The 26,041-nt window shown below is 26.1% G+C and overlaps 12 protein-coding genes across 12 annotated transcripts in view, besides 33 other annotated features; 4 read left to right on the plus strand and 8 right to left on the minus strand.

The window, feature by feature from the left end:
* Positions 1-238, minus strand: part of EDI_174940 (uncharacterized protein) — a gene marked incomplete at both ends in the record, with an annotated part of 372 nt that extends 134 nt beyond the window's left edge. The window contains one exon of the mRNA XM_001733423.1: positions 1-238. This exon is cut by the window's left edge and continues 134 nt beyond it. Within this exon, the coding sequence (XP_001733475.1) occupies positions 1-238 (238 nt within the window).
* Positions 239-511: 273 nt separating this feature from the next.
* Positions 512-605: a sequence feature (AT_rich).
* EDI_175050 (uncharacterized protein) lies at positions 599-1,981 on the minus strand (the record flags this gene model as incomplete). Its single annotated transcript, XM_001739348.1, has 1 exon — positions 599-1,981. The coding sequence occupies one exon, from the start codon at positions 1,979-1,981 to the stop codon at positions 599-601; it is 1,383 nt and encodes a 460-aa protein (XP_001739400.1).
* Positions 1,236-1,256: a microsatellite.
* Positions 1,982-1,997: 16 nt separating the features above from the next.
* Positions 1,998-2,244: a sequence feature (AT_rich).
* Positions 2,245-2,488: 244 nt separating this feature from the next.
* Positions 2,489-2,598: a sequence feature (AT_rich).
* Positions 2,599-2,642: 44 nt separating this feature from the next.
* Positions 2,643-2,669: a sequence feature (AT_rich).
* A 59-nt stretch (positions 2,670-2,728) lies between these two features.
* Positions 2,729-7,621, minus strand: EDI_175060 (ubiquitin specific protease, putative; the record flags this gene model as incomplete). Its single annotated transcript, XM_001739349.1, has 1 exon — positions 2,729-7,621. One exon carries the CDS (start codon positions 7,619-7,621, stop codon positions 2,729-2,731), a length of 4,893 nt encoding a protein of 1,630 aa, XP_001739401.1.
* Positions 3,179-3,207: a sequence feature (AT_rich).
* Positions 6,261-6,289: a sequence feature (AT_rich).
* Positions 7,130-7,152: a sequence feature (AT_rich).
* A 172-nt stretch (positions 7,622-7,793) lies between the features above and the next one.
* Positions 7,794-7,951: a sequence feature (AT_rich).
* Positions 7,952-8,028: 77 nt separating this feature from the next.
* Positions 8,029-8,077: a sequence feature (AT_rich).
* An 87-nt stretch (positions 8,078-8,164) lies between these two features.
* Positions 8,165-8,299: a sequence feature (AT_rich).
* Positions 8,300-8,432: 133 nt separating this feature from the next.
* Positions 8,433-8,526: a sequence feature (AT_rich).
* Positions 8,527-9,307: 781 nt separating this feature from the next.
* Positions 9,308-9,359: a microsatellite.
* Positions 9,360-9,376: 17 nt separating this feature from the next.
* Positions 9,377-15,832, plus strand: EDI_175070 (myosin-2 heavy chain, non muscle, putative; the record flags this gene model as incomplete). Its single annotated transcript, XM_001739350.1, has 1 exon — positions 9,377-15,832. One exon carries the CDS (start codon positions 9,377-9,379, stop codon positions 15,830-15,832), a length of 6,456 nt encoding a protein of 2,151 aa, XP_001739402.1.
* Positions 13,062-13,205: a microsatellite.
* A 44-nt stretch (positions 15,833-15,876) lies between the features above and the next one.
* Positions 15,877-15,920: a sequence feature (AT_rich).
* A 334-nt stretch (positions 15,921-16,254) lies between these two features.
* Positions 16,255-16,315: a sequence feature (AT_rich).
* A 39-nt stretch (positions 16,316-16,354) lies between these two features.
* EDI_175080 (uncharacterized protein) lies at positions 16,355-17,017 on the plus strand (the record flags this gene model as incomplete). Its single annotated transcript, XM_001739351.1, has 1 exon — positions 16,355-17,017. One exon carries the CDS (start codon positions 16,355-16,357, stop codon positions 17,015-17,017), a length of 663 nt encoding a protein of 220 aa, XP_001739403.1.
* Positions 16,990-17,089: a sequence feature (AT_rich).
* EDI_175090 (uncharacterized protein) lies at positions 17,065-17,472 on the minus strand (the record flags this gene model as incomplete). The annotated part of the gene is made up of 1 exon (XM_001739352.1): positions 17,065-17,472. The coding sequence occupies one exon, from the start codon at positions 17,470-17,472 to the stop codon at positions 17,065-17,067; it is 408 nt and encodes a 135-aa protein (XP_001739404.1).
* Positions 17,254-17,288: a sequence feature (AT_rich).
* A 15-nt stretch (positions 17,473-17,487) lies between the features above and the next one.
* Positions 17,488-17,508: a sequence feature (AT_rich).
* Positions 17,509-17,554: 46 nt separating this feature from the next.
* Positions 17,555-17,599: a sequence feature (AT_rich).
* A 36-nt stretch (positions 17,600-17,635) lies between these two features.
* On the minus strand, positions 17,636-18,724 carry EDI_175100 (uncharacterized protein; the record flags this gene model as incomplete). Its single annotated transcript, XM_001739353.1, has 1 exon — positions 17,636-18,724. The coding sequence occupies one exon, from the start codon at positions 18,722-18,724 to the stop codon at positions 17,636-17,638; it is 1,089 nt and encodes a 362-aa protein (XP_001739405.1).
* Positions 18,446-18,521: a sequence feature (AT_rich).
* Positions 18,547-18,585: a sequence feature (AT_rich).
* Positions 18,670-18,791: a microsatellite.
* Positions 18,792-18,837: 46 nt separating this feature from the next.
* EDI_175110 (uncharacterized protein) lies at positions 18,838-19,827 on the minus strand (the record flags this gene model as incomplete). The annotated part of the gene is made up of 1 exon (XM_001739354.1): positions 18,838-19,827. One exon carries the CDS (start codon positions 19,825-19,827, stop codon positions 18,838-18,840), a length of 990 nt encoding a protein of 329 aa, XP_001739406.1.
* Positions 19,654-19,674: a sequence feature (AT_rich).
* Positions 19,828-19,835: 8 nt separating the features above from the next.
* Positions 19,836-19,924: a sequence feature (AT_rich).
* Positions 19,905-21,730, minus strand: EDI_175120 (uncharacterized protein; the record flags this gene model as incomplete). The annotated part of the gene is made up of 3 exons (XM_001739355.1): positions 19,905-21,505; positions 21,565-21,628; positions 21,710-21,730. The coding sequence occupies 3 exons, from the start codon at positions 21,728-21,730 to the stop codon at positions 19,905-19,907; spliced, it is 1,686 nt and encodes a 561-aa protein (XP_001739407.1).
* Positions 20,925-20,952: a sequence feature (AT_rich).
* Positions 20,979-21,048: a sequence feature (AT_rich).
* Positions 21,510-21,559: a sequence feature (AT_rich).
* Positions 21,731-21,769: 39 nt separating the features above from the next.
* Positions 21,770-21,837: a sequence feature (AT_rich).
* A 161-nt stretch (positions 21,838-21,998) lies between these two features.
* EDI_175130 (uncharacterized protein) lies at positions 21,999-23,591 on the plus strand (the record flags this gene model as incomplete). The annotated part of the gene is made up of 1 exon (XM_001739356.1): positions 21,999-23,591. The coding sequence occupies one exon, from the start codon at positions 21,999-22,001 to the stop codon at positions 23,589-23,591; it is 1,593 nt and encodes a 530-aa protein (XP_001739408.1).
* Positions 23,246-23,270: a sequence feature (AT_rich).
* A 24-nt stretch (positions 23,592-23,615) lies between the features above and the next one.
* Positions 23,616-25,517, minus strand: EDI_175140 (serine-threonine protein kinase, putative; the record flags this gene model as incomplete). Its single annotated transcript, XM_001739357.1, has 1 exon — positions 23,616-25,517. One exon carries the CDS (start codon positions 25,515-25,517, stop codon positions 23,616-23,618), a length of 1,902 nt encoding a protein of 633 aa, XP_001739409.1.
* Positions 25,518-25,560: 43 nt separating this feature from the next.
* Positions 25,561-25,600: a sequence feature (AT_rich).
* A 4-nt stretch (positions 25,601-25,604) lies between these two features.
* Positions 25,605-25,649: a microsatellite.
* A 1-nt stretch (position 25,650) lies between these two features.
* On the plus strand, positions 25,651-26,041 carry EDI_175150 (uncharacterized protein; the record flags this gene model as incomplete). Its single annotated transcript, XM_001739358.1, has 1 exon — positions 25,651-26,041. A coding segment is annotated over one exon (391 nt), but the record flags the coding sequence as incomplete, so codon positions are not given.
* Positions 25,950-26,038: a microsatellite.

A 26,041-nucleotide genomic window follows, 5' to 3' on the forward strand; every position in this document is an offset into this window, starting at 1 on the left:
CCAATTCAAAAAGGAAATAGCAAAAATTCATCACCATGACAAAACTTAAACGATATATATTAATATCTTTATACCATTTTTCTTTCTTTAATAAAATATCTTGTTCTCGTGTAATATGACTCATATGGTCTATTACTTCACTTGCATTTTGAATAACTTCAAATGGTTTAATTGAAGGAGTAACAGCTTCTTTTAATTGATCATTTGTGATGTTTTCACTTTTTCTTTTACCAGACATAACCACAAAAGAATAATCAAGATCTTTCTCATTTTTTTCTTTTTTCCTCTATAATCCGCTCTTTATTAGTCTTAAGAAAAGATTTGTTGAACTATAAATGAAATAATTCATAACTCCTTTACAATATTTATTACAGTTTGAATATTTTATTGAAGGTATTTATCTATTGTTATATTACCAAATTGTAATTATTGTAGAATATAATTAAAGAGAGAATTAGAAGAAAAAGTTGTTCTTTTCATATTTTAATTAAGACAGAAACTTCGAGTTAAGAAATAAAATGATTTATTTCATATTTTAATTAATTTATTTGTTTCTTTTGAAAATTCTTAAATAAAAAAAAAGAATAATCAATTCAAATTATAAAGGCCCATCTTCTAATTGTTCGACTAATTTAGTATTAGTATCAATCATAGCTTTAATTTTAATTAACGAGGGGTCTTCTTGTTCTCCAAGTTTCTTGTTTATCTTTTCGTTGACCATTTTGCATTGTTTTTCTACTTCTTCAATTTTAGTAGAAATTTCTTTATATAAATCATTTCCTTCTTTACGTTGAATACCGCTGTCTAATTCTTTTAATGATTGTTCAGCCATTTTTAACATTGATTCAAATTCTTGTTGTTTTTCAATCACATCATCGAGATAACTATTTACAATATTGATAGTTCTTGTAGTTTGTGCAATAACATTTTTAACAGCTAATTCAGTTTTATAATTTTCTTTTATCTCTTTGTTTATAGTTTCACACGTTTCTGTTATTTCTTGAATTTGACTTTTCATTGTTTGTTCATAATCAGACATAAATGATTCTAACCCTCCTTCGCTTTGACACTTCTTTAATAACAAATCAATATCTTCTTCTTCTATATTAAAATTAAATTCATTGTGTTCGTTGTTACAAATGCTTTTATTGCTAATAAGTTCTGATGGAATAGTAATACATGACCCACTATCATCACTATTGTTTTCTTCAGAAGGGTCACCATCCTCATCATACTCTTCTTCTTCTTCTTCTTCTGCATCAGTTTCCTCTTCTGTTTTTGTTAAATCAGAATTTGTTGTATCATGTTTATTGTTAGATTGTGCAAATACATTAGAAAATGATAGTTGAGAATTACTAGTGAAATTGAGAGATGATGGAATTTCATTTGGATTAAGGTTTAATGAAAGTGTTAATCCATTTGGTTTATTAATATTACCCAATGTTGAAGAACTACTTTGTGGTAATGATACTGTAGATGAATTTGTCAATGGAGTAGTATCTTGTTTTTGAAGAAAAGTTGATGAAGTAGAAGAACCAAACGTACTAGTTAAATTGAAATTAAATCCATTGATGGTTTTTATATCATTTGGTTTTTTATTATCTGTTTGTAAAAGTGTTGATTGAGTAGTTCCAAATGGATTTGAAGTTAATTTTATTTCGTTTTGTGTTTGTTGTTCAGGTTTCGATGATTGAGTATTAAAAGTAAATGGATTTTGTATAGTATTTACTGTAGCGTTTGGAGTAGGTTTAATTTCTTCTTGTTTTTTTTCTTCTGGTTTTGAGGATATTGATTGATTAGATAAATTAAATGGAGTTGAAGAGTTAAAATGAAAAGTACTTTGTGTTTGAGTAGCTTCGTTAGGTTTTGTTGAAGGGGGTTGATTTGTTTGATTAGAAAATGGATTAGTGAATTGAAGACCTTTGAAAACATCTGCCATTGCGTTAGGTTGTGACATAACTGTAATTAAGTTCTTTTTCATAGAATTTCAATAACTGATTTATTAAATTATTATTTATTATAATAAATACTATTTTATGAATTGTCTTTTTATTACTCTAATTTACATTTTTATTTTATAAAAATAATTTTTTCATTTTTTATCTATTAATTGTTTTTATTTTTCACTTCTTTTGTTCTCAAAATCTTTTTTTTTTAAATTATGTTTTTTAAAAAAATCTTTTTTTATAAATGTTACTCTTTTTTTTTTTCTAACTATTTCGATAAATTATAATATTAATTATACTCGTTTGTCCTTCAAGATCTTTATTATCAGAATATTGTATCAATAAAATAAATAAAAGAATTTAAAGGTTTCTTTTGTACTTTACTTGACATTGAAACTTTTCCTAAAACTTAACTACTAAAAACCAATTTAATGAAATGGTTTAACTATAGATCATAACACATACCATAAACAAAGAAAAAAAAAGATGTTGTGCATAGTTATTTAATTCTAGCCCATTTAAGGAGTAATTTATAGAGTGAGTTAAATAATAATAGAAAAATAATTATTTTCTTTTTACCAAAAGTTAATTTTATTTATTATTAATACAATTACATAATATTCAAATAAACAATACATATACTTTATAATTTCAAAAGGGTATTCTAATTTTAAAGTTACAGATAAAGTACAAGAGTATTATTATATATTTAATATTATATATCATAAACTAGGAAAGAAAATGAGTTTATCATTTTTTAACAAAAAAATTGATTATACAAATTATTCAATTAAAACTATTTTAAGTGAGTAAAAATCTAAATTTTCATTGAATTCTTTTATCTTTTTCTTTAATTCGTTATAAATTAAAGGAGAAAGTAATACAATTTGCATTGTTATTAGAATTATTTTAAAGTATCTACAGCTATCTGGTGCCATACAAAGATGTTTCAAACACTCATTGACAATACAAACTGCGCAATTAACATTACATACTAATCTTTTTAATTTTATCATTTCTTCGTCATTAATTTCTCGTTTATTTAATGAACTTTTTATTAGTTTTAATGCACACTCATTAACTTTTTGAGTTGGGTACTTCTCAATGATTTCTTGAATAAGGCTTTCTGGAGAGTTTGTACTTTTAAAACTCAACAATATATCTTTATCAAATTGATAGATTTTTTGTTGAATTCCTTCGAGTATAAAGGAACACGCAATTTTACCTTGTACATAATTATATTTTTGATTTTTAATAATATGAACTGAAAGTCTTACACAAGTACTCAACTTAACTTGCATTAGTTTATACAATTCTTGAATAACCTCTATTCCATGACTATTTCCGTTTTCTACTTCTTTTATTATTAGTTCATTAAAAACAGGTTCTTGGATTTGTTTAATAGCTGAGATAATCATAGACTTCCCCCATATTAAATAGTCTTTTAAATAATATGTTGATATTTTTTGTAATACTTCTCTAGCTATTTCTTGATTCATTATTTGAGAAATTCCTTCAAAAATTCCAAGGCTTTGTTCAGGATTTCTTTTAAGAATAATTGTACGTATGAATGATAATGTATTTCCAATATATTTACAACTTTCATTAATTCCTTTAATAAAATCTATAACAAAAGGTTTTGATGCTTGTTTTGATAAAACATAACTATAATTCATTTTTTCTATTCTTTTTAATAATAATTCATCAATCATAAATGTTTCATTTTCTTTTTCTTCTAATATATTTATTTGTTGATAAAATAACATATAGGCATTTGACACTTCTCCTCCAAACCAATTTCCGTTACCTATATTTTCAACTAATTTATCGTTAAAAGATATCCATTGACCATTAAGTAATATATTACTAAAATAATGACCACCATATGCACTTCCAGTATGAATAACTATTCCAACTAATTTATATTTAGTTATTCCTTTATATTCTTTACAACAATATTGTTTCATATCAATTTCATTTGGATATTCAAATTTTCCATTATACTTGACAATTTGAAATTGTTCATTATATCCAAATCGTTTCAAATGAAATACTAATGTCTCTGGTAATTTTTTATATTTTTCACTTCTTTGAGCATCACTTTTTAATCCACATTGTTCGCATCGATAATCACATAAAACACAACCTTCACATAATGCTTTTAATGATTGTCCTATTGATTGATAATGTTCTACTTCTAGTGCACATGAACAAAATTCTTCATTTCGTTTTACTATATGACCACACTGGCTTTTTATTGATATCTCTGTTTCTCCAGTAAATATTTTTCTTGCTTCAATGATATTTTTCTCTTTTTTACAGATTTCTAATGTTGATATTATTGTATTAAAGAATTCTTGAGCATCCATTTGTTCATAAACATTAATTTCTTCATAACAACTTCCATGTGCTTCTTTACAAAACTCTTTTGTGTTGACAGTTTGTAATTTACTTTCTTTCATTTCAACAAACAATTTTTGTAATCCTTCTATCATTCTATAATCTTTAAATTCATTCTTATTATGAGTAATAAATTCATTTTGTTCTTTATTTTGAATATTCTCTTTTTGTGAATTAATTTCTTGTTCAATTTCTTCTTGTGTTTTACTTATTGTATTATCACTTTGTTCAATCTTTTGCATTACTTCTTTTGAATCATTTTCAATATTATCATTTATAGCTCCATTTTCTTTTTTTAATATTTGAACCTTGTTAACGATAGTCTTTGTTTTATTGACATCAAATTTTTCAATACTTATAATATTTAGATTTTTTTGATTTTTATTTTCTTCAGTATCTTCAAAATATTTAGGTGTAATAACTTTTTTTTCAAGAAGTTTATTACAAAACATTTTAGTATGTAATAATTGTTGAAGAATACTATTCATATAACAAGTAGACCCTTGATTAGTCAAACCACACCACAACCCTTTTCTTGTTTCTATATGATTTCCATTACTCTCTAACATACTTAATATCATATCAAAATGGTGACAAATTTCTTTCTTTTGTTCTTCATTACACGTCTTACAAGATTCACATATCATTTCAATATAATCATGGAGGGTATCTTCTTTAATTTCAGTTAACTTTCCTTTTGGAAATAACGAATCAATGAATGTAATAAGATAAGGTTGAAGAAGTTTTTGTTTGTCTTTCATTAATTTCATTGCTCGAATACTGAATTTAAAGCCTTTTCCTCTATTTGTAATATTTTCAATCATTTTCTGAATAAACAAATCATTAATATTATATTTTATATCAATATACTGAATAATTATTTCATAACACTCTTCAACTAATTCACTTGGCTCTTCTAAATAAGGAATTAACGTTTCAAATAGTTCTTGATTCATCAATTCTTTAACTACTCTCTTTATTGGTTCTACAACTACTTCTTTATTCCATTCAATTATTTGATTATTTCTTAATAATAATATATCACATATTGTATTAATAATTCTTTCATTTCCTTCCATAAAATATCTTTTTTGAATTTTTTTAATTTGTTCTTCATTTATATACCATAATTCCTTTTTTGCTAGTTTTTCAAAATGTAAAAGAATTTCAGCAATGTATTTCTCATTACCTTTTCTTGTTTCAATAGAATGACAAAACATTGAAATGAGTTCTTTAAAGTCATCTTCTTGTATTTCATTCTGTGTCATTAATCGTTCGAATCCAATAAACTCATAACCAGTTTGTTCTTTACAATTTTCAATTGGTGATAACCTCCATTTAATAAATGGGTTAATTTCTTTTAGTAATGTAATTCCAATACTATACATTTCTTTTTTTTGAATTAATTCAATAACATTTTTTATTTCATTTTCTTCAATTATAAAAGATAATTGTTTTAAAGTTTTTGGATCACAATTAATTATTTTATCATTACTTTTTGATTTTGTTAATTTTTGACAATTTAACGTTTTAACTCCTTCTTGGATATATAAAAAAATACTCCCATCTTTCTTAAGTAAATCTCCAACCATATCATTTATACTTACATCTTCATTGTTAATTTGAGTAGTAATAAAATATTTATTGTTTTTAATAACTCTTTTTATCCATTCTGCTGAAGTACCTTTTTGTTCATATACACTTGCTAATATGTCAGTGACAATGGCATCAACTGGAGTTTCAGGTAAATACTCTTTTTCTTTAATTTCTATTTTAGTCTCAAGTTTTTCTTTAGTTTGTTTGATTTTGTTATTAACCTCTTCTGAAAGGTATTTTAATTGTTTGATATCCTCACTAGATTGACACAAATACGATGTACTTTTAACTTTAATTTGTCCAACTGGAATACCACACTTTAATTTAATAAATTGTTTTAATTTAATCTTTCCCTCTTTATTTTCTTTCAATGATTGTTTTAAATCTTTTAAAGATTTTTCAATTATTTCAGCGGCAATGAGCTGAGGATTTTTCATAAAAGCATGTAATGCATCAATAACATATTCCTTCAATTTTCCTTGATATATTTTCATTAATAAATGTTCAATTTTTTGATTTTTCTTTTTTAAAAATACATCCCAAAGTATTTCTTTTCCAATTAAACTATTATAATCAACGAATATAATATGATTATTAGAATTTGTACGGATACCTTTTGTTATTAAAACATTATACTGAATAAAAGTATTTCTTACAATTGAAGAAGATGCTTCAGGTAATTGGTTGTAATTTAAAAGGGTTTTCATCAAATCTTCAATGTGGTCAGTAATCATTTCTCCTGTTAGCCATTTTGTGGTTTCATTGAATCCCTCAAGTCTCACCATTCCTAGTAAACAAGAAGAAAATAAATTTTCATTTTTCTGTGCTAAGTTAATCAATACATCTTTTAAGTTTTCAGTTTCATTAAGAATAGACATATCAAGTAATTGTTTAATGTCATCCACATCACTTTCGAATGGATCAGTTTCAGCTATGATCTTGAGTGCACTTAAAACTCCGGTGTCTTGAAAATTAGTTAAGTATTCTGTTAATAAACTTTTCCTTAATAACGTTCTTAATTCAGGAATTTGTATTATAGGAAAAACATCACTTTCTAATTGTTGAATATTCTTACATATTTGTTTTATTAATTTTTGAACAACCTCAATAGAAATTTCATGTGCAGTGATTAGTTTACAAAGAAAATGAAGAGATTCAATTTGGCTATTCTCAGATCCACTAATGGCTAATAATTTAAAATATTTTTTTTCTTCGGAAGATAATTTATTAAACAATCTCAAGATTAAATCTTGTGCTCTCATAACAATTGGTCCAGACAACCTTTCTGCATTTTGATATAATTTTTTGAAAAAGTCATTTGGTAATAACTTGTTTTGACATAGTCTAATTATAATAGGAATTGAATGACGAAGTAATTCTTCATGTGGACAAGCAACCACTAAATTGATAATAATTTTTGATGTATATTCTAGAAAATTTATTAACTCTTTTTTTGTTGCGATTCTATGTGAATGATTGGATTTAGGAGCTTTCTTTTCATATTTTATAAATGAATAAAGCCATGACTTTTCTGCTGCATCATCTTCATATTCAAGAAATTCAATTTCTATATTCCTTAGTGCTTGAATTTGTAAATCAATTCTATTACTATTGAGTCCATCAATAAATGAATTTGCTCTATCATAAAAATTTACTTGAAGATGTCGTTGTGTTAACATTCAAGTTAATTTTATCAAAAAAAATTAATTTCAAGTTTTTCCTAAACATTATCAAATTTGTTAATTAAAGAAATTGTTTATAACAAAAAGAAAACACTTTTTCAAAAGAAGAATTAATAAATACATATTCTGTTTTATACAATATTTCTCTTAAATTAGGTAAAGTATTAAGATTTAATTTTTTATTATTATTTTATAATATCTTATTATCTTTTGAATTAATAAATATATAAGATATAAAACTAAAAAATCATAATATTATTACAGTTCATTATAATAATAATTACAATTTTATTAATATAAAATTATTTCAAAATTAAATTAATTATTCGAGAAATAAGGTATTATATACACCTTTCAATTTTTAAAGTATTGTACTCGAAAAAAATTGTGTATTGATTCTTTAGAAATATACAATTAAATAGTTATTTTGTTAAATAAAAAATTGTATTATAAGTTCATTGATTTAAGTGAGTTATCATTAACAAGACTCAAAATATCAAATAACCTTAGAAAAATAAAAAAAATGAAGAAAACTCACAGTTATTTATTAATCTTTATAATATTTTATATCTAAAAGGAATTTTATTAATAAGAATTTTATATTCTTTTCTAAAAAATGGTAAACAAGTTTTTAAATTAAATAAAACAACAAATTATTTTTATTGAAAAAAAAATCATAAGGATTAACTAAGATTAGAGCTTTTATATAAAAGTATTTTCTAAGAAATGTTAATTAAAAAACAAAAGATAAAACCATTTAGAACGAAAAAAGAATAAACAATTTTCAAATTAAATATAACCAAGAAAGTAAATAAATTTAATCTTCTTTTTAAAAAAAAAAGAAAATAATAAAAGAATAGTTGTTATTTGAAAAAAATAGTTATTATTTTGTTAATTATTAACATTATGAATTTTGTTTCTCTTCTATTTACTCAAAAAATGTAATGTAGTTGTTCTTATAAAGAGTATTTTATTTCAGTTTGAGAAAAAGTGAAGTAATAATGAAATGTGTTAATGACTTATAGTCTGTTCTTAGGGATTAGAAGAGGGTAATGTATTAAACAGTCATTCCTTAGAAGATAAGACCAAACAATTTTGGTCAATTATAAAATGCTTGAAGTAAAACTAAATTGATTGATTAGTTAAATCAAAATTTGTTGTGTTTGAGAAGAATAACCTTGGGTAGTGCACTAACACAAAGAATAAGAACGGTTGAAACTTTGTGTTGTATAAAGTAAAAAAGATGAGTGAGTATGAAAGATGGATAAATAAATAACAATGAAAGAATGAAAATATAAAACGAAATAAAGGGGTATTGATAAATGTTAACCAAACAGGTTTTATTGAGAATTAATTAAACAGAAATAATACAGATAATCAGTCTTAAGAGTAAGGAAATAAATCCTAGTAGAGTTAAAAACAATAAATGCAGTTAAAAACAATAAATGTAGTTAAAAACTAAATTATGAAAAAAGATAAAAGAAAGGACAGATTTAATTATTGGATACCAAATGAAAGAAGAGATGAATAAAATACAAAAGGAAGAAGAACCAGAGAACATAAATCGCAGATATAAAAAAAGAGTAAAAATAGTCTCATATAAAAGAAAAAAAATCTCAAAGTAACCAATCAAATAAAAAGAAATAAGGAGTTCGACTTTAAAGATGAAAGTAGTAAGAGTTGAAAAAAAGAAAAAGGATAAAAAAGAAGGAGTAATAAAAGGAAAAGAAGAAAATCTAGAAATTATAAAGGATGGCTAATAAATTTGGAGAAGGGTCTCAAGCAGATTATGAAAAGTTTATGGTCTATAAAAAATCAGACACCTATAAAGGTGTTCCAGCAGGAGAAACTTGGGTTTGGTATACTAATCCAAATCCAAGACCAAAAACAGAAATTGGAGAAAATGGAATGGAAAAAGAACAAGATTATGATGAGTTCTATACTGCAAAAGTAGTAACTGAAACAAAAGATCAATACATTTTAGATACAGAAAGAGGAGAATTAAAAATGGATAAGAAAAATTGTTTTATGAGAAATCCAATGAAATTTGATGGAGTTGATGATATGTCTCAATTAACTCATTTATCTGAAGCTACTGTCTTATACAATTTAAGAATTAGATATATGGAAGATATTATTCATACATACTCAGGACTTTTCTGTGTTGTAATTAATCCATATAAATTTTTCCCAATTTATACACCATTTATTGTAAGTAAATATCAAGGAAGAAGAAGAGAAGATGTTGCACCACATGTATATGCAATTGCTGATGGAGCTTATAGAGCTATGCTTGATCCAGCATCAAAATTTAGAAATCAATCAATTTTAATTACAGGAGAATCAGGAGCAGGTAAAACAGAAAATACTAAGAGAGTTATTCAATTCCTTGCAATGACTGCAGGACAATCAAAGAAAGCAGGTCAACTTGGAGAGTTAGAAGAACAATTGATTGATTTGAATCCAATGCTTGAAGCTTTTGGTAATGCTAAAACTGTTAAGAACAATAACTCATCAAGATTTGGTAAATTCATTGAAATTCAATTCTCTAATGGAGGAAAGATTGTAGGATGTATTATGTCATCATACCTTCTTGAAAAATCAAGAGTTGTTTATCAAGCAAGAGAAGATAGAAATTATCATATTTTCTATCAATTATTAGCTGGTGCTACTGCTCAACAAAAATCAGAAATGCACCTTGACAGACCAGAATCTTATAAATTAATTTATCAAAACAAAAAATCACCACAAGAATTAAATGTTGAATATATGGATGATGCAGAAGAATTCAAGAACACTATTAAAGCTATGAGAACAATGAACATTACTGATGATGAACAAAATCAAATCTTTAAGATTGTTGCTGGTATGTTACATCTTGGAAATGTCGAATATAGTCAAGGAAGAGATGGAGCTGAATTAGCTAATCCAGAAACATTTGCTAAAGCAGCTGAGTTATTTGGAGTTGATGCTGAATCACTTAGAAAAGCTATTATTCAACCAAAGATTAAAGCAGGTCTTGAAATTATTGAAAGACATTTATCCAAAGAAGAAGCTGAATTTAATACTACTGCTACTTTGAAAGCTATTTATCACAGATTGTTTGTTTTCATTGTTAATAAAGTTAATGAAGTTATGGGTAAAGCTGGAGCACATTCTATTGGTATTCTTGATATTGCTGGTTTTGAAATTTTCAGAGAGAATTCATTTGAACAATTATGTATTAATTTGACTAATGAAAAATTACAACAATTCTTCAATAATCATATGTTCAATTTAGAACAATTAGAATATCAAAATGAAGGTATCCCATGGACACATCAAAACTTCGGAGATGATCTTCAACCAGTTATTGATTTAATTGAAAGTAAGATTCCAGCAGGTATTCTTGCTATGCTTGATGAACAGTCATTTGTTGCATCAGGAAGTGATGAAAACTTCCATGCCAATATTTGTAACACGTTTGGAAGAGGACATCCAAGATTTAGAAAACCAAGAATTGGAGGAGATGGAGTTTATGAATTTGATATTCTTCATTATGCTGGAACTGTTACATATAATGCTAGGGATTGGGTTAAGAAGAACAGAGATCCATTGGAAAGAGATATTCAACAAGTATTTATTGGTAAAGATTCAAGTAGTTTAATTAGCAGATTATTCAGAATTACTGAAGGTATTGCTGGATCATCTGGTGATGATATGGGAACAGGCAAAGGAAGCAGTAAAGCAGCTAAATTCTTAACAGTAGGATCAAATCATAAAGCACAATTAGAAGAATTAATGAGAAAATTGAAGATGACCAATCCACATTTCATTAGATGTATTCTTCCAAATACTCAAAAGAAACAAAGATACTTTGTTGATTCAACTGTTTTGAAACAATTAAGATGTAATGGTGTTCTTGAAGGAATTAGAATTACTCGTATGGGATATCCAAATAGAATGATTTACAGTGAATTCTTAAAGAGATATTATTTCCTTGGAGATAAGATTAATAGAAGAGCTTCTGATGAAAAGGCTACTGCATCTACTCTTATGAGACAAATTATTGAGAAATATAAGAAAGATGGACAACCAAGAGCTAAAGAAGGAGATTATCAATTCGGTAAGACAAAGATTTTCTTCAGAGTTGGTATTCTTGCAGAAATTGAAGAAGTTAGAGAAGCTAAAATTTCAGAAATGCTTGGAGGTCTTCAAGCATGTGCTAGAGCTTTTGCTGCTCGTAAACATTTCAGTGTATTAAGAGAACAACAAGTTGCAGTTATTGTTATTCAAAGAACACTTAAGAGTTGGGTCACTTTTAGAAATTGGGCTTGGTGGAAATTATATGTTAAAGCTAGACCAATGTTAAAGAGAAGAAACTTTGAAGAAGAAGGAAAGAAGAAAGATAAAGAAATTGAAGATCTCAAGAAGAAACTTGCTGAAGAAATTAAAAAGAGAGAAGCTGCTGAAAATGCACTTGCTAGTGCTACAGCTAAGATTGGAGAATTAGAAGCTAAGATTCAAGACCTTGAAGATAAGATTTCAGAATTAGAAAGTAAATTATCAGCTGCAGAGTTAGATAAACAAGAATTGAATTTGAAGATTGAAAATCTTGAAGAAGATAAAGAAGAGTTAAAAGAAACTATTGACAAACTTAAAGGAGATTTGAAGGATTCAAAATTGAAAGGAGAAGATTTAGAAGATGAAATTACTGAATTGAATTCTCAAATTAATACCTTAAATGCAACTGTAGAAAAGAAAGATAAAACAATTGCTGAAATGCAAGAAAGCATTGAAGAAAAAGAAGATGAAATTACTAAGTTGAAAGGAGATATTAAGTTACTTGAAGAAGAAAAAGATGATCTTGAACAAGACAGAGCTGATGTTAGTGCTACTAAGGATGATATTGCTAAGAAATTAAATAAGATTACAATTGAATGTGAAGATGCTAAGGATGAAATTGCTAAGTTAGAACAAGAATTAGAAGAAGAGGAAAATAAGAATAAAAATCTTACAAATGAATTACAACAAACACAATTGAAACTTGGAGAAACTGAAAAAAGTCTTGCTGCTCAAGTTGCTGCTACCAAGAAGGCATCTGATGAAAGAGATAGTTTGAGTCAAAATCTTGAAAATGAGAAATTAACAACTAAGAACCTTACTAAGACTAAAGCAGATTTAGAAAAGAAGATAAGCGGATTGAAACAAGATTATGAAGATTTAGAAGATGATAAGAATAAGATTGAAGGAGATTTAAGAAATGCTCAAAGAAAGATCAAAGAACTTGATGATGAAATTACTAAAGGAGCAGATGTTTCACAATACCTTCAAAAACAAAAAGAAGAATATGAATCACAAATTGCTAAGATGCAAGAAGAAAAGGAGGCAATTGGAAATGATGTCAAGAATAAAGAAAAAACTATTAAAGAAAAGGAATTAGAAATTCAAAGCTTACAAGAAAAACTTGATGAAACAGAAGTTGAAAAAGAAGATGCTGAGAAGAAGAAGAAAGATATTGAAAAAGAAATGAAAGCACTTCAAGAGGAAAAAGAAAATGTAGAAAGTAGTAAGAATTCAACAGAAAAGGACAAGAAGAAAATTGAAGATAATTTGAAAGATACTCAAAAGAAATTAGAAGATATGACTGCAGAGAATGAAAAACTTAAAACTAAAGCAAAAGATCTTGAAGCACAATTGAATGAGGTCCAAGATAATCATGAAAAAGCAGTTGCTGATGCTGAAGTTTTGAATAAGAAGAAGGCACAAAGTGATAAAGAATTGAATTCATTGAAAGCTGAACTTGAAGCACTTACTAAAGCTAAATCTGTTGTTGAAGCCAAGAACAAAGATAATGAAAACGAAAAGGCAGCACTTAGCGAAGAAATTGATCAAGCCAATGAAAAATTAAAGAACGTTCAAGCTGAATTAAGAAAAGCAAATGCTGATTTACAAGAGGCCAATGAAAAGAAAGCAGAAGTTGAGGCTCAAAGAGACAAACTTGTTGCTGATAATAAGAAGATGACAAAGACATTGGAAGAGATTAAAGCTCGTGATGAAGAAAATACATACAAAGTTGAAAACTATGAGAAAGTACTTAAAAGAAAAGAAACTGAATTAGAAGAAGCAAATGAAAATCTTGACATTGAAAAGAAGGACAGAATGAATAAAGAAAAACAAGTTAAAAAATTAGAGGGTGAATTAAAAGAAACTAAAGACAAATTAAGTGCTGCTATTGCTGAAAAAGATTCAATCTTTACTGCTAAGAAACAATCAGATGCTGATCTTGAAGAATTAAATAAGACTGTTGAAGAACATGATGAGGTTGTTGCTAAATTAAATACTCAAATTACTAAATTAACAAGAGACAACCAAAGTGCAGAAGAGGAACTTAATGAATTAAGAAGTAAAGCAGATAAAGATAAGAAGAAAATCTCAGAACTTGAAGAACAAGTTAATGAACTTGAATCAAGACCAGTTGGAACAGGAAATGCTGATGAAAATGAAATTAAGATTAGAGATGCACAAATTGCAGATTTGAACAAGGCTCTTGAAATGAAAGGTGATCAAAATAATCAACTTCAAGCTACAAACAAAGAATTAAAAGCTAAAAATAATGACTTGACAAGTAAGATTGAAATTGCTGAAAATGAAATGAAGAAATTAGAAAATGCTAAAAAGAGACTTGAACAAGATAAGGATGAAGCCGATAAAGCAGTTAGTGAACAAACAATTAAGAGAAAAGGACTTGAAGAAGAAGTTAAGAAATTAACAACAGAAATTCAAGCACTTAAATTCCAAATTAATGCACCAAGTAGTGTTGCTCAAGAAGAAGAAAAACAAAGACTTGAAAGTGATATTGCTGAATTAAAGGAACAATTAGAACAAGAAAGAACTACTGCAGCTAATGCTGAGGCTGAAAGAAAGAAGATTCAAGCAGAACTTGATGAAGTTAAATTCAACTTAGAAGATGTTACTAATCAAAGAGAGAAATTAGTTGCTAAGAACAGTGAGAACGACGCTGAAATTGATTCTCTTAAAGAAGAGAAGAAAGCCCTTGAAGATGAAATTGAGAAAATTACTGATGATAACAATAAGTTAAATGAAGAAATTGATTCACTTGATCGTAAATACAACGCTCTTCTTGATAGTAAGGATAGTGATGTTTCTATGAAGGAGAAATTCCAAGATGAATTGAAAGTTACAAAAGATGCACTTGAAACTGAAAAGAAGAATCATGCAGAAACTATGAGACTTAAGGGAAGATTAGAAAAAGAAGCTGCTGAAGTTCAAGTTAGACTTGAAGCCCTTCAAAAGAATCTTGATCTTGCACAACAAGAAAAAGCTAAAGCTACTAAAGATTATAGAGCTGCTGATGGAGAGTTGAAGTCATTAATGAATGAATTAGACGATGTTAAAGATCAATTAGATAAAGCACAAGATGATCTTGCTGATAAGGAAGATGAATTAGCTACACTTGATCAAAAGTATAAGACTCTTGTTAAACAAAAGAGTGTATTCGATTCAAGAATGCAAGAAATGCAAGAACAACTTGATCTTGAAAAGGCTGGTAGAGCTAAAGCACAAAAACAAAAACAAGCATATGAAAAGAAATTACAAGAATTACAAGAAAATGATAATGATTTCGAAGAGTATAAAGAAACTGCTGATAAAAGAATTAATACCTTATCTGCTCAAAAGGATGATCTTCAAAAAGAATTGGAAAAAGAAAGAGGTCTTAAACAAGATTCAGAAAAAGAAGTTCAAAGACTTAGAGTCAAATGCCAAGAACTTGAAACTAAAGTTGCTGAAGTTGGAGGAGCTAATGTTTCTATCGCTAAAGTTAAAGCTAAATATGAAGCTGAAATTGAAGAATTAACAACAGAAGCTGAAGATGCTCTTAAGGCTAAGATGAAAGCTGAAAAGAAGGCTAAGACTAGTCAAAAGAAATTAGATGAACTTCAAAAGACTATTGCTGATTATGAAACTAAAGAAGCTTCATTTAATAGTCAAATTGGAAAGACTCAAGCTGAACTTAAGAAATATCAACAACAAGTCAGAGATGATGAGACTAGAATGAGTAGTCTTGAAGATGAAATTAAGAAGGGAACTGATGCCCTTGCTAATAAACAATTAGAACTTGATAAAGTTAATAAACAATACGAGAAATTAAAGAAACAATATAAGAGACTTGCTGCTGCTAAAGACAGTGATGATGACTCTGATTAATTTTCATATAAAGGCATTTTGGGTTATTTCATTAATTCAAATTCTTTTTATTATTTTTTTTATATTATTATAATACTTTTATTTATTACTGTATTGTTTATTTATCCAAAATGAAAAGAAACAATTTACAAAGTCTCAACTAAAATGCATCTGAGATATACTTAATAAATTGAAAACTTTTAACAAAGACCTAAAACAGTTGTATTCAAAAATTGTCTAACATTTATAGCAATGTAATATACGAAAAACTTTTCATTTAGGCCCTAGTTATATTCTAACGGTTGCAAGTCACTGTATCTCATTATGTTCTCGGTGTTTTAAACAGAGACCTTCGTTAAAATATTTGAAAGGAAGTTGTTTAGGTCAGTAGTTAATGAATAAGAAATTAATCTATGTGATAGAAAAGAACAATCAATCAACTCATATAAATCAAATAAAATAATAAATTTTATTATACTTTATAATTTTCATATAACAATAAAAGAACCCTTTTTGAAAACAAACAATTCAAAGAAGAAAAAAATGAGTTATCGACCTGAAGAACGGTTATCAAAAAAGGAGTTTTGGGAAGAGTGTTATAATAGAGAATTAGAAAACTTTGAGAACGATAAAAATGACATTGGAGAAGTTTGGTTTGGGGAAGATATTGCAGAACAAGTTGTAGAGCGATTAGAAGAATTTGCAACAAAAGAAATGAAAATTTTAGATGTTGGGTGTGGGAATGGATACACATTATCATTATTAGGCAAAGAAGGATATCAACACTTATATGGAATGGATTATTCACCAGCATCAATTAAATTTACAAAAAAAGTTTTAGAACAAGAAGGGATTGATTTGAATACAGTGACTATTGAACAAATGGACATACTGGAACCTAACTGTCTTGAACATTCCCAAATTCAAGAGATGGATGTTGTAATTGATAAAGGAACATTTGACGCGTTGATGGTTGCAGAGAATCAAAAAGAACGAGCTGCTCAATATAAAAAAGTATTGAATCAATGGTTAAGTAAGGGGGGATATTTTATTATTACATCATGTAACTGGACAGAGGACGAATTAGTCAATTGGTTAGGTGAAGGATTAGAAGAAGAAGATAAAATTGCAGATGGAAATTTTGAATTTGGAGGGTCTCAAGGATCTAAAACAACAACTATTTTTTTTAAAAAAATAATAAATTAACAAAGATGTAAAAGTCATTTGATTATTATTTTTAATTTTTGAGTTTTTTAAATTTTGTTATCAAAATTAAAAGCATAATCAAATATCATCCACCATTTATTTATTAAATCATTTTTTGGTAAAGCATTATACCATTCTGGTGTAACTGATAATTCGTCATTAGCAATAAAAATTTTCATATCACCATTATCGTAACTCTCTTTAATAGGAATTTTATTTTGTATTTCTTGTAGAGGTAAATAATTTACTTTTAATAATTTAATGTAATTAACAAAAAAGGATCGCAACATTGTTTTTGTTGTGTCTTCGTCGTTTAAGAATAAATCAATAATAAGATGCTCTTTATTTCTGAATACAACATGATTCTTTCCTTTAATTTTTTGATTAAACCCTAACAATTGAATAAATAATTGATGGTTTCTTCCAAGTTTCATTGTTTCATAAATCTCTGTCATAATAAAGTCAACTAGTTTTTATTATTTTATTTTTTAGTTCTTTTGAAAAGAGAACTACTTAAAAAGAATTCAAAAGAAAATGAAATTTTTAAATAATTAAAAATTTAAATAAGAAAGAAAAAAAAATCTAATTTGAAGTTAATAAAGAAAGGATAATATACATTTAATCTGAAGATTTAGTAACTTCAATGATCCAAACTTCTAAAGGTTTAACTATATAATTAAGATGTTTTTTTCTTCCAACAGCAAAGAGTTCAATTCCTTCAGGAGGGACATCTTGATAATAGACACTAAAATCATAAGATAATTGAATTGCTTCTTTTGAAATAAAATAAAAACGAGGAACACCAAAAATTGAAGCTTGTTGATTGTCAGGATAATAACGAACTGTTCTTGTATTTTTTTTAGTTCTAATAAATTTTCTTGGGTGATGTAAAGAAACACCAATAAGAGAGAAAGCAAAATGTTCATTATCAACAAGATCTTTTACATTATCAAATTTGTGATCAGGTATTTTTTCATTATAAGATCCAAATACATAATTATCTATAGTTTGAATTAATACAATAAATCCATTTAATGAATGAATTGTTTTATTAAATTCACTTGAACTCATCATTATTCTATTCCATCCAATAACTTTTTTTAATAAGACAGGTTTATTAAAATAACTTTTTAGAACATTTTCGAATTGATAATAAATTTCTTCAAGTGACTTTTGAGGAGCAATTGTAATTGGTGCAATTTCTGTTTTTCCAATACATTGAACTATAGCAAGTTCATTTACACTAATAACTCTTCCTATCCAATTTATTCCATTATAATAATTTGAAATATATGGATAAATTACACCTTGTGGATTTGAAATAATAAAAGCACCAGGAACACAAAAAACTAATTTTGATCTTTTTTTCCAAGGAAAGATTCTAAATGAATTATTATTTAATTCTTTTCTTTTAAATTGCATTGGTGGATTTAATTGAAATATAAAATGATTATTATCATTAAATAAATCAGTTTTATTTTCATTTAAATTAGAATTATTATAAGTCCCATAAATTGATCCATCAGTTGTTTTAAATATAATTAAATAATTCTTTTGTAATATAATTTGTTTTTGAAATCGAGGAATATCAATCATTGAATTGTTTGTATAAAATACAATACGTTGGGTACTTAATGTTGTCCATTTACATATTATTTCAGCATTTATGTTAATTATTTCTTTTAAGGTTTTTGATCCAGGTCTCATCTTTCTTTTTATTTTTAATTTATTTCTAGTTTAGTTTTTATTTATTATATTATAGTTTTAATTTAATAAAATAGAACAGAAAACTTGTTGTTGAGTCTTAGTTATATATTTATTTAACTCCACAGAATTTGTGTTTTATTCACATTACTTTCAATTACCCATTGATAATCTAATTCTCTTTGTGTTTGGTTTATTGGAAGAAAATGACATTCTTTTTCTAATTCAGTCATTTCCATATTATATAAAGTCATATTTGTAAATAACCCAACCTCTTGACGAGTTTTATATCTGTATTTAGGAATAAGACATTTTACTAATAATTCTTTATAATATGGACTAAATTTTTGAATAATTTCATCAACTTTTCTTTGAATTTCATCACACATCATTTTAATTCCTTCAATCACTGCATCATATGCACTTTTAGCAGTTTCAGCATTCGATATTTTACTTTCTGCTTTCATTAATGTAGTTTTAGCTGTTCGAGCTTCTATTTCTTGTCCATTAGTAAAACTTTGTTCAGTTTTTTTTCTCAATTGATTTAATGCATATCTTCCATCATAAAAAGAGATCATTGCAGTTTTATTTAAATCCTCTACTTCTTTAATTTTTGTATTAAATTCATACACCTTTCTTTCAAATAATTTAAATTGTCCTTTAGCGTCTTCTGAACTTGTTTCATTTAACTGATATGTTTCTGGAGAAAATGTAGCTTCATATTTTGCTGTTTCTGAATCTTTATGAACACCATTTCTTAATTTAATAATATCATATACTAATTCAGTACTAAATTGTTCAATAACTTCTGGTTTTCGAATAAGTGTTTCATTAATTTCTTTTGTAATATTCATAAACGCTTCATGTTCTACATTTGTTAATTTTTTATATGAACCATAAATATACTTTTGTTTAATTTCTATCACAGAATCATTAAATAATTTTTTAATTATCTCTTGTACTGGATATGATTTAGCAATATATGTTGCTGATTTTTGAATAATATCAATCATTTCATCTTTTGTTGCTAGTGCATCATTATCAAATTCATACATTGTTTGTGAAATTGTAAAATAAATAAAACTTAAAAATATGATCATATTCATTACGTATCAAAATTATAATCTTTTTTTTTAGTTTTTTATTTTTAGTTTTTTTTTATAAAATAATAATAAAAATATTATTAATTTTTATTCAAATTAAGAGAAATGCAAATTTCATTGAAGATTTCATCATTCTTGCATAACTCATCTAATCTCAAGACTAATGTATCTGTATTAGATTTGTCATAAATCTTAGTAAATGCATAAAGGTTTGGTGAATAAAATTGTTCAACAAAATAATTATCAATATCACACCGATCTATTACAATTTCAAGTAAGTGATAAGAAATACCATGAATGTATGTAAATAAATGAATTGGAATTCTATGATCAATTTTTCTTTTTGGATGATACACTGGTGGTTGGTGAACTTTTGGGTATTGAGAACATAAAGAATACCATGTAACAACACAAAAGAGGAAATTAGGAAAATCAGATGAATATATTTGAATATATTGCATTGTGATAAACGTCATAATTTTCCAAAATTCAACAGAATTATCTCTCCATTTATGTATTAACTGTATTGATTTTATTGGAAATTTTAATAAATCAAGCCAATGATATAAATCATTATCAACATTATTTCCTGTTTTAATAGGATGGCCAATACGAACATCGTTAGATTTATTGTCAAAATATTCAATAACTTCACTATTAGGTTGAACTAAAGAATATAAAAGAGATCTTATTTTAGAACAAACAAATGTAGGTGAATCAAATTTGTACCAACATCTAAGAGATGGAAAAGAAGCAACAGAAATGGCAGATAGTGTTATTGAAAATGAGTAATAACAATTTGGAAATTTCTCTGGAGGTAATGGTGAAACTTCTTCTTTTCTAATCATTTCAATTGAAGGAGGAGTAATACAACACATTCTATTAATTTGGTTTAGTGCAACTTTTAATAAACTAAAATCATTTTTAGAAAGTGTTGATTGAAGGAAGTTAAGAAGAGTAATTGGAGTAAATTTAGTTTTTCTAAAATAATTAACAACGTCATTAATAACATTTTTATTTTCAATGATACGTAAACGATTGCGTAGTTTGTGACTAAAAGGTTTTGTAAAATCATTACCACATATACAACTAAAAAGTGGAATAAAATCAATATTAAAATTAAAATAAGAAATGACATCAGAAGTACGAATTCCTTTAAAATAAATTTTCAAATTTAAATGATTTCTTTTATCTATAACTTTTAAAAATAATTTAATAAAATTAGAAGTATTAAACACAATATTTGCTTTTGATAAATAAAAATCTGAGTCACTAGTTACAACTCCATATGCATTAACTTCTACTGCTTTTTCAATAATAACAGGATCTGCTTCTGAGTATGCTCTGATACACTCAAATCCATATTTCAATAATAAATATTTAATACCTCTCTTAAGACCACTAAAGATAGTAATAGGTAATTCATTTATAGTTGATGGTTTCGAAAAGAATTTTCTATTTTCTTTTGATTGTTGTACTAATCGAGAAATAGATTCATGAAATTTAATTGTTTGTGTCATTCCATCAAAAACGAATATTAATTGAATATGATTTAATAAACATATTGAATGCATTTCTTTAAAAAACATATCTAAACTAAACATATCTGAATTACACTCTGACAATATTTGAAACATAAAACCACTTCCATCAATTATTAACTTCGTATCATTGTTTGTTTCTAGTATTTATTACTTTTTTTGTTATTTTTTTTAAACGTTTTATTATTTATAAACAAACCTCTATAATATTTCTCTGCAATTAAAAATAATGGAAATCCTTTTTCAAGATGTCGAAGAAATGTCTAATTAATTAAATATACTTCAGTTAATACTTAAAGTGATATGTTGTCTTTACTTCATAAAGTCTCTAATAAATAACAAACAGTCAAATGAGCAACACCCATATATTCTTTTCTATTAAGACTTTGAAGTTTTAGAGTTAGAATATTAGTATAATAATAAATATTATTATATTCAATTATTTAATTTAATATTATATTTTTTTATTAATGGATGGAAACATCTTTTTTATTCTTTTTGGAGTGAAGTTTATAAAAAAAGAGAAAATAATTCAATAAAAGTAAAACGTTGAGAAAACAATTAGTTTTTAAAAATAAAATGTTTTAGAATTGAGAAAACAATAATAAAAGAACAAAAAAATCAATCATTTATATGTCGATTAAATCACAACACTCTTTCCGTTCATCTAAATTTAAATCACAGAATGGGTCAACTAAAGATATTAGTAGTTTTGTATCTGAACAATCTTTTAAATCAACAAGAACAATCTCAATTAGAAGAAAACATCTTGATAATTCTTTTGTTATATATTCAAGTGATGAAATAGACCCTGAAATACAAAAAATTGCAGACTCTTGTATTACTGATTTATCAGAAATTAAGGTAGTATGTCAAAAAATGAAAGAGTCTAATATTTATTTCTCATTTGATACAGAAATTGCACAAAGAATGGGTATTAATGAAGATTGGGATGTTTCATTATGTAGAATGTATGTTAATAGATTATCACGGAGTTATATAACTTTACTTAAAACATTAGTTACTTCTATAAAAGATTGTTCTTCTGATTCAACTGAATTTTTATCTATTTGTCAATTTCTTCTTCCAATTGAATTACAATATTCATCACAATTATCAATTTCTTTATTAGAGACGTTGTGCCATAGATTTGATGACGTATTTAATAATCCACAATTTGATCCAATTTATCAATTTGATGATATTAGTGTACGTTCGACATTGTTTGCAGCTTCTCCTAGAGCATTAATAACATTATTATTTTTCCCACAACAACCAGAACCAGATTTTCCTAATAGACTAGCAATTTATTTATCCATTGCATTAGAACCAAATGAATTATGTAAAAAATTAAGACTAGTAGTTGATGGAGAAGATCTTAACAAGAGAAATCTTCAATGTATTGACGCATTATTAAAACATTTAATTCGTATAAATCCAAATTTACCATTAAAAGAAAATATAGGAGATATTATTGAAATTCCTGTAATAAAATCAGAAGTAAAAGTAAAACGATTTTATAATAAGAAAAGTAATGGGAATTGTATTGTAACTAATTCATCAATTTTAAAAAATAAAAAGAAAATTGGAGAATTAACAGATGTTAAATCAAAAATATTAGCAGAACAATTAATGGTATTTGATTCATTAATATTAAATGATATTGAAACATCTGAATGTGTACAAATGAAAGAAAAGCCAACAATTGATTTTTATTGTGAAATAATTGATAACCTTGGAATGTGGGTATCATATTCAATTAAAACAGACACAAATGAAACCAATAGAATGAGGTATTTTATTAAAGTTGCATTAGAATGTTTAAAACATAATTCATTTAATGTAAGTTATGCACTATATACAGGAATATCTCATTTTTCATTAAATAATATATTTAAAAAATTACCTCATAAAAGTATTAAACAATTTGAAGAATTACAAAGAGTATTTGATATTTCTAAAAATTATATTATTTATAGAAATACTTACTCTATTGCTCCTACTCCAAAAATACCTATTTTACCTTTATGGCTTGGTGATATCATTCATGCACATACTGCTTTTTCATCAAATAGAAGTGAAAATGGTTTATTTAGAATGGATGCTTTAAGAACAATTGCTAATGTATTATTATTAGTAAACCATTCACAAAGAGTTGGATTTTTTGGAGAAGATTTAATTATTGATGAAATATTTGCGAAACTATCAATGAAATATCAAATTTAATTTATATTTGTATTCAATTATGATTTAATTTTGTGTTGTTTGTGTTAATGGTATTGTTTTTACTTTCTTTGCTAATTCAGCAATAGAAGGTCGTTCTACTCTATCTGAATTCCATAAATCACAAACTAATTGAGCAAATTCAGGATTCATTCCATTTGGAATTTCATTCATATCAAAAATACGATCATTTGTTGATTGCATTTGAGAAAGTTCATGTGGAGTAACTTTAAATGTATCAGTTATTTGTTCACCATAATACATCATAACAAAAACATGTGCTAATGAAAAAATATCCATTGGATAATCAGCTTTCATAGTTGAATTAAATGCTATTGGATCTGTAAAATAATTATATTTTCCTTTTTGATCAAATTTAACTGCTCCTTGTGCATCTGCTTTAATAATTTGTGAACAACCACATAATTTAATATGAGGACCTTGTGATAATTTAGTTGATGCAACAAGAATAGAAGATGGATTTAATTGACGATAAATAAAATGGAAAGAATGTAACATTGAAATAGCTGTTACAATTTCAGTTAACATTTTTCTTTTTAATTTAGGAGAAATAACTTGTTGATCAAGAAAATGATCAATTGTTCCTAATGGATAATATTCTAATACAATACATGATAATTTATGTGAAATAGCTTTACCATAATATTTAGAAGCAAGTTGTTGTTCATTTAAAATTTGAAGAAATTTAATTTCTGAACGTAGTTGAAGATCTGGATTTTCTGCTTTTGTAAATGTTTTAATAAAGATTTGTTTTTGTTTCCACATTAATGAATAACATTGTCCAATATTAATTTCTGATGGTGTAGTATTTTCTAAATCAAATTCATCTCCATCAATATATTCACTCTCTTGTGCTTCAGCACGAACATCAATATTTGACGTATACATCTTTTCTTGATGTCTAATTGTTACAAACAATTCTGCATTTACACGGCATGAACATTTTAATTTAATTTGTGCAATAATATTTACTTGTGTTCCTGGTGCAATAGTACCTTCTATTGGATCTAAAAGAATTTCATATTTTGGATTTTTAATTTCTTTTACTGAAAAATTCCATGGAGAATTTCTCATATTAACAATACTAAATTCATCAGTATATGGAACTCTTACTTTTAATTTTTCAAATGAACCTCCAAATAATAACGTGTTCTTTGATAACTCCAATGGAAATGATGGTGTAGATGAAAAATATCTTCTTTCTGGAATCTTTGTATATACGTCCCCTCGTTGTCTGAATATAGCACGTCTTCTTCTTTTTGTAGAACGATCAGTATTATCAGATGATGTATCTGTAGAAGTATTTGTATCTGTATCTGTCATTGATGATGTAGTAGAATGATCTGATTTAGTTAACAAATCAATAGATGGTGGAGTACCTGTATTTCCTGATTTCTTTGCTCTTTCATCAGAAGACGATGATGACGTATGAGTTGATATATTGGATGTATTAGATGTAGCGTCTTCTCTTAATAACCTATATTTCTTTGCATATGTTAAATATGCTGCATAAAGTAATATACAAAGAATACAAAAAGCAAATAACACACCCGTAATAATATCCATTGTTAATTCTGATGTGTATGTATCTTTAATACATTTTGAATTCGAATATTTATAATTCTGAGAACTATCACAGGTACATTCTTCAGTACATCCTTCTCCTCCATCACATTCTTCTCCTTCATCTATTACAAAGTTTCCACAAAGTGCAGTACAGTAAGGATAATTAATATAACCTTTTGCACATGAAGAACATCCATCTTCTGAATTAAATCCACCAAAACATTCTGACATACAACTACCATCAGGTCTACATGTTGGACAACCAACTCCACACACATCAAGGTGATCTTTATCACAAAAGACACTGGAAATGAAACAAAAAATTAAAGTTAAGAATAACATCTTTTCCTATTTGACAATTTCAAGTTATTTTTTTCTTTTCCTGATTTTTTAATAACATTTTATTATTTTTTTGTTATAAAAAACCCTAAAAAAAAAAAATAACATAAAAAAAAAAGAGAAAGAGAAAGAAAAGATGAGTGAAACATATAGATATCTTGAAGAACTCAGTAGAATTGTTAAAGTAGATGAAGAAAATAGAGAAAGTATTATTTGGAATAGTGTTGAAGGGATTAAAGGAGAAGAAGATAGTATATTTTGTAATAAAAAAGGATCATTTTTAGTAGAAGAATTTGTGGGGATGTATGGAAGAGAAGAATTGGATGAAATGATGAAAAGTATTGGGAATGAGAAATATTACATAATAATAAATGATGCCATGGGATCAAGAGTAATAGAAAGTATTTATAAAAGATATTTAATGATAATTGGAACAATGAAAGAAAAAGAAATAGAAGAGAGTAATAAAATAATAACAGAACCAATATATAAAATAATAAAAGAAGAAGAAAAGAGAATAAAATGGA

This window comes from Entamoeba dispar, genomic scaffold (assembly GCF_000209125.1).
Source record: "Entamoeba dispar SAW760 scf_1105229462123 genomic scaffold, whole genome shotgun sequence".
Lineage (NCBI taxonomy): Eukaryota > Evosea > Mastigamoebida > Endamoebidae > Entamoeba > Entamoeba dispar.